Here is a 12458-nt window from a genome sequence, read left to right on the forward strand (position 1 = left end):
TATAATTCGATATTCGATTCTCAGTCCTACGTCGTACTCAGTGCTTAGTGTAAATAAGCAGTTGTAAATTGATTGTATGTGATTAATTGATCATAAAAACAACCTACTGACAATTGTAAATTCCTAGAATTTACCGATTCTAATTACCTCTATTTAAAATGTTTGTTTAAATTTTTTTTAACGGTTTTACTTCAATATCCCTGACATTTTTTCATGTCAATAAATTTATATATATATATATTTATATATATATATTGATCGCAAATAAATAAATACATAAGTTAAAAGCGTAATATCGCTTTTTAAATAAAAAATAAACAGAGATCAAGATAAAAGTATTGAGTTATAAGTAAATATGGTTCTCTCTCAATGTTTCGGTGTAATAAAATACACCCTTGTATTTGTCAATCTTATATTTTGGGTAAGTTTATTTAAATTAATTAATTTTAAATTTCATTTAAGGCTGGGCTCTACCTAACTCTACCTAACGAATTTTCGAATTTTAAATTTCTTTTTTTTAAAGTTGTAGAATGATTCTGAAAATAGTAGACAATTAAAAAAATTCGGATTTTTTTTTTAATAAACGACAAAAAAAATTGCATATATAGAAAATTTAAAAAACTATAAGCGCAATTTTTTATAATTTATCATTTTTAAAAAAATACAAAAATTATTAGATGTCGGGTAATTTTACTAGCATTTAAAAGACCGAATACCCGATCAGGGAACTAGTACTTGATCATATATTTATATAGATATATTTAGTAAATATAGATATATAAATACGCGGAGATAAATGGGCTTAAGAAAGTTACGAATTTTTATTATGCTGGCGACGAAACTTTAAACAGGAAATTGACCCGCCAAAAAATTATTATGCTACACTACAATTTGTATAAATTAGGAATTTATAGTAAAAAATAAAAAATTTTTAGAGGCTCATAATAATTATTGTGCAGCATAATAATTTTTTGACGATTCAATTTCCTGTTTAAAATTTCGTCGGCAGCATAATAAAAATTCGTTCATTTTTTGTCTCCATTTTTCTCCGGGTACTGGTTCCCTAATCGGGTACTGGGTCTCTTACTTTAATTCATTACAGCAATTTTTTAACTTCCGAGTAAACGCATAAAAAGAATTTCCTGCGTTTGAAAAATAAATTAATGAAATTTACTGCGAATCAAGGCTCGTTCATTAATTCGCAGTGAATTCCACTAATTCATTTCCAGAGAGTCGTAAGATTTTCATCACTCGATTCCCATAAATATTTAAAACGTAATTAGAAATCTAAAATTCGATAATTAAAGACCCAGCCTTGGGTAGGAAGATTGTTTCTGTTTTCTTGGATAGAAAATTTCAATTATCCTTAAAATTATATTAATTAAAAAAATTAATATTTTTTGATAAACTCGTGAGAAAAATTTTTTATCAAATGATTTTATACCAAAACTCTTTCTTTTTCTCTGAGACATTTTGCTTAGTCTGCTGCTTACTTATCTCCTTTATAAGATTTATTTCATCCGCTCTCCCGACCCGTGCTCCTCTTTCAAATATTTTTTTTTTTGTTTTGTTACTGAGTTAAAAAATTTAAATACGTAATTAGTCATTTACTTTTGTAATGTCATAAAAATTTAAAAGTTATAAAATCTCAGTTATTGCGTATCACGTCATCGACGCAAATAGTATTGTTTTTTAATGATTCAAATTTAAATATTGATATGTAGTATTGTATTGTTATATAAATTTGTTTAAAAATATATTTTTATCTAGCCAATTAAAAAAATTCTTTATTGTATATTTTTAAAACAAAGTAGCTCTATTGATCACATCTGGGGTTGTGAACCAACCTACCCTACTTAAAAAAAATGATAGATTCTCACAGCTGTATGTATGAGGCTTATACTTTACTATACTACTTTTTTATAGAATTTATTCATTCTCATAAAACTTTTATAAGAATTTATAAGAATCTATTGAGTTCTGAGATTTTTTTAAACGAGTATCTGAAAATTTTATTATTATTTTTTTTGGTTTCAATTTATGTAATCAATTGACGAGAGAAACAAAAAACTCGAAAGATCTGAAAAGTTTTAAAAGAAATGAAAGAAATTAAAATATAGTATGACGTTAAAACAATAAAAATATATCAATACCGAAGTGTAATACAATGTTAGCTAAGAGCTATTAAATAAATAAATTATTATTATTTTTATCTCTCTCCATATTTCTGATTTCTTTGACATATTTTTTTCTAATGCATTCTAATTTCTCCCATAAAAATTAAATATTCAATAACTGCCACAAATGAGCTGCGCACTCACTCTGCGTAATAATATTCTATGTAGTTTACACTCAATGACAATATCTAATACAACCAAATGTTGTTTTGTATACTGCCTACACTCCACCCTCTCCCCCAATTCACACACACGCGTGTGCGGGCGTAGACGTACATACATGTATATATAAATATGATGCAATAGGTACAGAGTAATTGAACCGTGATTTCATGAAGATATTTTAAAGTCGGATCAGTAAATATCTTCATAAATACTTGTTACCTTGCTGTTATTAAAAGCTATGCGTTGTATTGAATTTATTATTAATGCATTAGTATTAGACAATGCTATTGAGATCACTGATGAATCATTTATAAATTTACTTTGAATCTCTCCAGCATTTTATAAATACATACTTAAGTAATGCTTCTCAAGAGCAGCAAAAATAGTGAACATTTTATTATTTCATTCATGCCAGTGGTCATAATAAAATTTACAGTAATTACAGTAATTTATGAAGGAATTCTTGTAAATTTTACGGCGGCCAAAGTAATTTTTGAAACGTCTATTTGAATTTTCGTTATATGGTGTCACAGTCTGGCGTTACTATGACACCATGGCATTTCAAACGAGAATAATGTCTCCATGTGTGACTCATATTGAAACGGCATCTGATTATACATGCATGCTCATGAATAATTTACTTCTAGTCCTTTTTCTTGTGACTATATATGTATATATAGAGGGTGACCCAAAATTAGTTTTACAACGGTCAGAAATAGATAATGATGATGATTTTGAATTTAGTTGCCGGGTCATTTTTATGACTAGGGGAGTATTTAAATATTATAATTGACCAATTAGAGACGAGCTTTAGATGTTTCAAAAATTTGAATTTGAATTTTCAAAGTTTAATATAAAATGTAACTTTTTTGAGCTCGAAGATACCAATGAACTTAAGAATTGTTTCGAAAGAGCTTAAAAACAGTGAGAAGTTTCGGGACTGGTCTGCAGAGTCAACCGATTTTAAAATTTTCAAGAATAATTTTGTTCAAATTTATTTTCATAAAACAGATTTGAATTAAGAATAAAAATTGCAGATAATTTTGAATTTCATTTGGTAGCTGGAATGGAAGTTGATTCATAAAAATTATGAGCAGATAATATGAATTTTTTTTTTCATTTATTGAGTAATTTACATCATTTTAGCTTAAGTTAAATCTATCAATAAGTAATTAATTCTCATTCTTACGCAGATAAATACTTGAATAATTTTTATATTTAAAATTTATACGAATGATCTTAAATTAAGATAAAATATTCTAAAATAAAACAAAAAATTGAGCAGCTCAAACCGACTCTCAACAAAGTAAATACGAATGCAACATCTTCAAATTTTATTTGTCGATAATAACTATGCGTTAACTGATATTCCATAACTTTTAATTTGTAGTCAACAATTCGACCATCACGTTCTTTCCATTTGTTAGCAATACCAGAGTGCATTAACGACATAATAACATTATTAATACGATTTTTGAGCGGCCAATTTTTCCTCATCGCCAATGAAACAAATTTTGAAAATAAATTTATTTTAGAATAATGTAAATTGTATTGAGCTATCGTTGGCTTTAAGTCATTATCAATTTCGTCAATACAAGCTATAGACTCATTGTGTTTAATATGTTCAGTACATTGGTTTGGAGCAAATATTGTTTTGTTTAATAGTAAAGGATCTTTAATATAACGAATAGCTCCAATATTTGCGTAAATTTTAAGATAACGCGGGTCTTTTAAATCTTCTAGAGTCTCAACATTTTTTCTGTACTCGGGTTTTGTTAAAAATGCTGCCAGATGGCCCGAAAATGTGGCCTGTATTATCAAAAAATATAAAAATATCACGAAAAAAAATATTCGAGTCTTAGATGAATCCATCCGGGTGTAAATCGGGCCGTTTATCAGCAGTCTCAAGCATTCGAAACTCGCGAATGAAAATTTGCTGTTTTTTTTACTGTTTGATAAATAGATAACCAGAAATACTATCAGCAGAATTATTGTTGTTGCAATAATGGTCAACCAGCCATAGAAATTAAAAATTTTTTCCAAAGGTGTGTATAGTCCGCGATTGTTGGTGATTATTCTAGAGTCATAACCGTCGACTGGATATGACAAATAAAAATAATTTATTACTTCAAAATACCCACTATCGGCCCAAGTGGCCTGAGAGAGATCTAAATCTATTAATTGTTCTAACATTAAGTCAGTCAATGTGTCCACTGCGAAAATAGCTGTTTTTAAAGAAAAACCATAAGTTATGTTAATAGACACATTTAAAGCTTGCATTATTGATTGACCGAGGTGAGATTGCCATTCACCATACTCGGGGTAGAAATGATCTTTAATCATTAGTTCATTTATCTCAAGAGTATTGTTTTCAATGAGAGCGCATACTCTCACTTTAATCTTATAGCCGCTTATATATTTTGTACGATCAAATATCATATCATTGCATAAGTCTGTACCTGTTTAAAAAAAATTCATTATTTAATTGTAGTAAAAAATAATTTCGATCTATGATGATCTCGAAAGATCTCCTATGATTTCAAATCTTCAATTAATATCAATGGAGATTTAAATTTATGCAGATCTACGCAGACCAAGAAGTTATAAACATCAATTTTTCTTATTAGGGCTACAGAGGTTGCCCACGATTTCTGTGAATTTCCACAAATTTTCGTCGGTCTCCTAAAAGAAAAAACCCTCGCAACCACAAGATCTACCTTGATCTCCGTAGATCTGCTAGAAGTAACGTAGATTTGAATTATTTTTCACCATACCTGCACAGAAAGTTTACATTCCTGCCTTTTTTAGAGAGAAGAAAGTCGTTCTTTTCTTTTATGAGAAACCAAATGCCAAAAAATAGCGCATGCGCCATTTTCGCCACAAACAGAGGCAAAAATTTAAACTTTCAGGCGTAGGTCTGATGAAAAATCGTATACACGCCACAGAGAATGACAGAACGTCCCCATTTACACACGCGGGTAATGTCCTACTTTTCTCCCTTAGTGTGTAATGTACTAATTTTTCCGGGACATACTTTTAAGATGAAAAAAAATAGGGACGATATGTCATTGAAATGAATACTTACTAGTTATATTTTTCCCAATAACATTCGAAGAATTGGTATAAAAAAATGTCCAATCAGTACGATTGTCTGGAAAAATAACTCTTCTTGTTGGTGACCATATTGATGGTGCATAAAATTTATAGGGATTGTGTGTTATGATGTGTATTATTATTTCTTTGTTTACTAGCGATTTCCAGCAGAAATAAACTTGAGGGGTTTCAATTATCCTTCTTATTGTATCGAAGAGATCAATGGCATACTCATAGACGAATAAATCATCTTTATTAAATACGAACACTGTATCAATTTCGATAAACGGGTTCAATCTACTTTGTATAATTTTCACACCAGGATTAAATTCATCGATAATCATTATGAATAAATCTATTTTTCGATAGACAGCTAAACTATTCGTCAATTTTTTATCGTTTATCATAATTATATTTTTGCTGTTTATTTCGCTCAATGTACGGACCATTTCGTCATCACAACTTCCATAAATGGCTATTATTTCGAACTTTTTATCACAGCTTTTCACAATATCTCTCTAGTAAGTCAATAATAAAAATATATATACCAAATTTGTATCGCTAATGAGAAACAATATCAGCAACTTTCAATTTTCAATAAACATAACTCATAAACTATTGAGTTTACGTTAAAATTTATCGATATCTTTTTTATAGAAAATTTAATTCCCTACAAAATCGGTCTGATTGATTTTTTACCTGAACTTGATAGTTCAAGAGTTATTTGAATTTGAAGTTAAATTTATAAAAATTTTCTAATATTTACCATCATATTGGAAAAGTGGTTGAGTCCACTGTCAGTCGTGACGTTTATTCTGCCATTTGCCACATAAATTTGTATAAAGAAACCAACAAAAGTTATTACAAACTTATACATTTTAATAATAATTTAGACTTTCAAGTCTTGGACAATTTCGAACCAGTCCCGAAAACGACTGACACCTTTTCCGTTATGACAAATCAATCAAAGCTTTATGCTCAATATTTTGTACAGCATAAGTTCATTTTATGTGAGATTTCAATCGTTAAACAAACTTAAATATTTAGTCAAATGAATATATTTTATGTCGATCTAGGGGAGAGCGCATGGGAAATTCATTTAGCGATAAGACTCAGTGTATTAGTAGTACACCTTGAGGGTGTTTACCCCTTAAAATTATATCCTCTATAGCGTAGCCTAAGTGGTAAAGTACTTCCTTACCCCCACAGGCTAAAGGTTCGATTCCCGCTGACAGTCACTTCATTTTCATTCATTTTTCGACAATTTAAAAAAAGTTTTCCTTTTTTTTTTTCATTTATTCATACAATGATCTAGTAAGAAACTTAACGAGATCTGTAGATCGTATTCCCATAGATTATCGTGTGGGTTTTTATTGATTTCTATAAAGAATTGGGTGATACGCGTTAATATTCACGGACAAAACATCCCCGGGCATAATATCTTCGCGACAAAATATCACAATAGTTCAAAATTTCTATTAAAAATCATGTTAATAAATAAGTTTCAAATAAATAAATAGTAAATATATCATTGTTAGAATTTGGGCCCAGCACGATAACAAGCTTATGTGTTGGCCTATTTTCGAATAAACACACAAAATCCGTGAAAAAAGAGCACAGCACGATAATAAGCTAATTGATGTTCTCTACTAATGTTTTTAATTAATTGAAATTTTTTTATTTATATGCTTTAATAGGCAAAGAGAAAGCAATATACCTTGCAGGCTATCCCTGAAATTTCATATCTTGGACCTAAAAGACAATGGACCAAATTTAATAATAAAACTATTTTTTTATATATTTCGTCACAGAGATATATTGTTCCTGGGTGTACCTGAAGATCGGAACGTTTTTCGCACAACGGAAAAAAAATTGAAAAGTAAAAAACCTACTGGATGACTAGATTTCGAAATTTTTCGCATATAGATGCTGGTATGTCAGCCGAAATTCTTCGGCCAACCCCAACTTCCGAAACTACCCCTTAAGCAATCAAATTACATAAATTTTTTTCGTTTTCGTTGCGCGATAAACGTTCTGATCTTCAGGTACATGTTCCTGGGCTATTTTGTCGCTGGGATATTTTGTCCGGGATGTTAACGCACGTAACCAAAGAATCGCTAGTTATTAATTTCGATTATTTTTTAATTTTTAGGGTTCCCGCCTATACTTCTGATATATAACGCAATATAAATTTTTAAAAACATATGATGTAAAACCAGTCTCTTTTTTATCTATTAATAGTGTCTGACTCATAGTTAGTTTTGTCATTTCCTTTCATTCGACTAGAAAGACTTGCACCTGGACTTGCTCTATAAAAATATCGACCTACGTCTTTCAGATAAAATCAACATATATGTATATACAGCTGCAGTATATTCAAACGTCTATGTTACCATATTTAATATCAAAAGCGAAAAAATTATGAGCGATTGAGGTGTGCGCATTTTGATTTTCAAAAATTTTTATGAACTGTTTTGATTCTTCATATTTCAGGTTCTTGGCTTGACTGCAGTGGGCTTCGGAACATGGATGCTTGTGGACCACACATTTATTTTGTCTTTGACTCAAGAACAGCATAATTATTACGCAGGACTGTACATTACACTGGTAGCTGGTGCTCTATTATTAATAGTAGCATTTCTAGGATGTTGTGGAGCTTTTCGCGAATCTCAATGCATGCTCGTTGGCTTCTTCAGTTGCCTACTTGTCGTTGTCGTAACTCAGATTGCAGCTGGAGCTTGGTTGTATACCAATCGTGATCGTATTGAACCTCTGGTTAAAACTTCTTTTATGAGTACCGTTAAAGTGCGTAAATATTTTGATGTTTTTAATAACTGAATATATTTCCGAAGAAATAAGATATAATTTTATAAGAAAAATCCATTTTTAGAATGAATATGGAGAAATAGAGGATCGCACTCGTACTGTCGATTCCATTCAAGAAAATCTGCAATGTTGTGGTGCCAATGGTCCTAGTGATTGGACCAGCTCAAAATATGGTAACTCAAATGGTCCGTTAAGTCTCACTGTGTCTAGTCCGAAAAATGATTATATTGTTCCTGAATCCTGCTGCAAAGTAAAAGACACTAAACTTTGCAACGACGCACGTAAAATCAAAATCGGCGGTATTGTGCCGCCAGAAATTTACTCTCAAGTAAGTCAATTTGTATAACAATAATTTTATGAAAATATATGTGACAAAAAAAATTGATCAATTGAAAGTGGTTTTGAGCTCATAAAAATTTGCTTCACAAAAAAACTTATTAACTAATAGTGCAAATACGAAATTTTAACGACGAAAAATCACGTATTTTGTGCGAATTTTATATCGAGAATAATTAAAAAGGGTCGTGTGCAAAACTTAGACTTAGTACGGGATTCCCCATATTTAAGGTAAAGCCCCTATACCCGCTCAGTATCATTAGTCGCTCACTTTAACTGTTTAATGCGTTTTTTAATAATTTTTATTAAAAAAAATTACAACTAAAAATATTATTATTGATAAATAATTATTTGTGAATCTAAATATATTAAAATATGATGTTTCAAATTATTTTATCATAGATTATAAATTTAAATTAAATGACTGTTTTCAAAATCGCGCATAGCCGGGCATTTTTTATTTTAACGTTCATTCGTTAGATTAAATTTAGGGTACGTCAAATTTTTTAAGAATTGTTATAACTATATCTTATTAAATACATTTTTAAAATTCATGAAATTTTATATTATGAAAGAATAAAGTAGTATAATTTATAAATTATTTGTCCAAATCAATAAACTTATCATAGTTTAATTGATATTGTCTTTGAGCGACTATAGGGCCATGTGTTGGTCGAGTAATGGTACATGACAACTTTAAGTGAGCGACTATGGGTACACTCAAGAAGCTTATTTAAAAAATTAATAATAATTAATTATCAACATTATTCTTCAAACTTAAATTTTATTCTTATACTCGAAACTTAAAAAAATAACTATAAAAAAAAATATGGTTTTTCATTTTATTTATTAATTTATATTGAGTGATTTAATCTCACTCCAATGAAAAGTGAGCGGGTATAAGAGCTTTTACCTTATATAGTACATATTTTTTTTTTACGTGACTGCTCACCCCCTTTGATTTGTCTTATAAAATCAGAGGTACGGAAAGTCGCAGATTAAATTCATGTAAAAACCCGAGCAAACGTCAGCTTGTTTGTTTGTTTGTTCGGAATTTTATTGAAACAGAAGTGGAAAAGTTTAGTATTCATTTATTAAAATTGTTCTTTGTAACCTATCGTTATAATTGTAATTATAAATTCAAAATTGTATTTTTTTTGTCTACCATTTATTAATACGAAATCATTTTTCATTACTTACTTATTTATTTATATTTCAGGGCTGCGTTGATAAGCTGAGTGATGTTTTCAGCAGCCAAGGCTTCTTTGTTCTTATAATAATAATCATACTCTGTGTTGTAGAGTTAATTGGTCTGATATTTTCGCTTATTCTCTGCTGTGCTATCGGTTCATCTGATCGATACAAAGCTTAGAAACAAAAAAAGTGCATATAATATTATAAAAATTATAACTAACCATTCATGGATCCATGTCTCTCCTACGTACCATCGGTATAATACTCGTAGTCTTTGTACTACAACTGATAGTTTTATTTTTTCTATGAAATTTTTTTTCGTAAAAAGTTAAGTTTCGAAAGTTATTTTTACTGAAAGCCACAATTTTATACATTTGTTTAAATTATTTTTTATGACTTCTTTAAGAGTACCTGTCTTCAATAGATAAGTGAACAAAGTAAAATTTAAAATATTTAAATAATAATAATTTTTTTTTCGGGCGGAGGAAAAAGGAGAGTTGAGAATCATCTCTGATTAAAAACTTCGATTGAAACTCAATCGGATTTCTATCAGATCCAACCGGAAATAAACATTCAATCAGAATTGACCGTAAGCGTTCCAAGTATCCGGGAATTTTTCCGAGAGATTGAATCAGATTTTATCGGAAAATAAAAATTTTTTAAAAATTATATTCCAATTAAATCCGACTAAGATTTTTTTAAGGAGGTTCGACCGAAACTAGTGAGTCAAAGTAGTGTTTGAATTTTTCCGTTTGCTAAATTCTCCTAATAGTTATAAAAATTCATTATTTTAATTTATAATAACATAACGAATTCATAAATTAATATTTATTACTTATTTAATTAAAGAAAGTAATGAAATTACTTGGTTATTTTTGACTTATATGATTTAATAAAAAGATTTGGCAACAGCGCGTTCTAACTTCTTACACATCGATATTCAAATTAAAGCGGGAAAAATTTATTTCTAATCTCGTCTCTCTTATTAATGTATTTCTATCTTTGTTTTTTCTCTCAGCAGCTTCCGCGACGATGCCAAACCCTCAATAATATGTGTCTCTGTCGATGAACGAGATTAAATAATAAAGTTTAACTTAAATTATTTAAATAATTACAACAGTAACACTATATTGTTAAAATCTTATCATATTCTAAAAATATTCAAGTTTATGGCATGTGGGTTTTTATTTCTTAAACTCGGGAGGTTAATAATGAAAAAAATCTAATAAGTCATGACGGAAGCTTGTCCGCCATAAGAGTCTGTGTATAAGAACTTAAAAACGTCATTTTTAAATCTTTTTTTCTAAAAAACTAGACGGTGGATCATTCAAATTTTTAGAATACATAGATAAAGTACTTCTTTACATGTATACTAAGTTTCAAATCTTAAATTTGGAAAATCCTTTTACATTAGATTCGGTCGAACCTCCTTAATCAGATTCAATTGGAATCGTGATTTTTCCAATTTTAGAGTAACTTTCAAACAGATTCATTCGGAAATTTCCGATTAGAATTTTCCAATCGGGTTCAATCGGAGTTTTTAATCAGAGATATTGAATGTGTTAATTTTTCTACCAAAGATTCAAAGATTTAAATTTTATTAATGATTGTGAAGTCTCGAAAGTTGCATTCCTTTTGAGATTAAATAATAAATATTTAATAAGTCAAGTTTTCGCACAAACTTGCCAAAAGATTTACAAAAAAGATATTTAACAACAAATAATAAGAAAAAAATTTCTTAAATGTGAAATATCCTATTGTTTGATAAAATTTTTTTTAAATTTATTTGTACTTCTCATTAATTTTATTGAGGGTAAAAAATATTTAATAAATTTACCCACTGAACTGATAAAAAGTATCTCTATAAAAGATGCAATTTTTGATGAATTTTTTTCTCTTTACCAGAACTATGTAGTTATAAAATCGTAATTAATTATTTATGTAAGAAAAGTATATACATTTATTATATTAATGTATTAATTATCCAAATATTTTTGTATTTATTTCGTATGTTAGTTGAGCTTTTGTTTTTTTATTTTCATTTTGTTTTATTAAATAAAAACAAATAATCTTTTCGATGAGTGTATGGCTCTGAGTTTATAAGAAGTTATTTTTCCTATCGATTCAAAATTTAAAAAAATGCTTAGAAATTCTCTAAATAACAGTAGTGAGAACATAAAAGAGAATAATTTCTTAGTTATCGATGTGTTTGTCTTATTTATTTAATGTTTTATTTTTATAAAAGTTTCAAAATTGAAAATATATGTCGTATACTTATGAATTTCAATTACGTAACAATTTTTTTATCAATTAAATAAATTAATGATACTGAAGTTAGCAGACGTTTAATAATCTTTGGATTTTTTTTTCGACGATAAAAAATTAAAAAAAAAATATTTGAAAAAATTGCACCTGTAGTTTTTTAAATTTTCTACATGTGCATTTTTTTGCAGTTGATTTATTGAAAAACGAAAATTCAAAAATTTTTAAATGTCTGCTAACTTCAGGATCATATAAATTTGCATCTATATTTCATTTGAAAAATACTCTACTGCATGCGCACAAAAAACGCGCAGAAGGGATCAGTTACTCGGAAGAAAAAGAGTACGAGACACCATCTGTAGGAGTATTACACATATATTTTAATTTTTATTTCCTCATAGCCAA

At 28.7% G+C, this 12458-nt stretch overlaps 1 protein-coding gene across 1 annotated transcript; it reads left to right on the plus strand.

Moving 5' to 3' along the window:
* On the plus strand, positions 1 to 11874 carry LOC130666335 (CD9 antigen-like). The gene is made up of 4 exons (XM_057467212.1): positions 1 to 421; positions 7929 to 8240; positions 8326 to 8589; positions 9817 to 11874. The coding sequence occupies exons 1-4, from the start codon at positions 356 to 358 to the stop codon at positions 9967 to 9969; spliced, it is 795 nt and encodes a 264-aa protein (XP_057323195.1). The 5' UTR covers positions 1 to 355; the 3' UTR covers positions 9970 to 11874.
* Positions 11875 to 12458: the final 584 nt, after the last annotated feature.

The sequence above is a fragment of the Microplitis mediator genome, chromosome 1, assembly GCF_029852145.1.
Source record: "Microplitis mediator isolate UGA2020A chromosome 1, iyMicMedi2.1, whole genome shotgun sequence".
NCBI lineage: Eukaryota > Metazoa > Arthropoda > Insecta > Hymenoptera > Braconidae > Microplitis > Microplitis mediator.

Coding starts and splice junctions, on each gene's coding strand:
- LOC130666335 (XM_057467212.1), top strand. CDS start 356: ATGGTTCTCTCTCAATGTTTCGGTGTAATAAAATACACCCTTGTATTT. Junction 422..7,928: donor TTGTCAATCTTATATTTTGG/GTAAGTTTATTT, acceptor TTCATATTTCAG/GTTCTTGGCTTGACTGCAGT. Junction 8,590..9,816: donor CGCCAGAAATTTACTCTCAA/GTAAGTCAATTT, acceptor TTTATATTTCAG/GGCTGCGTTGATAAGCTGAG.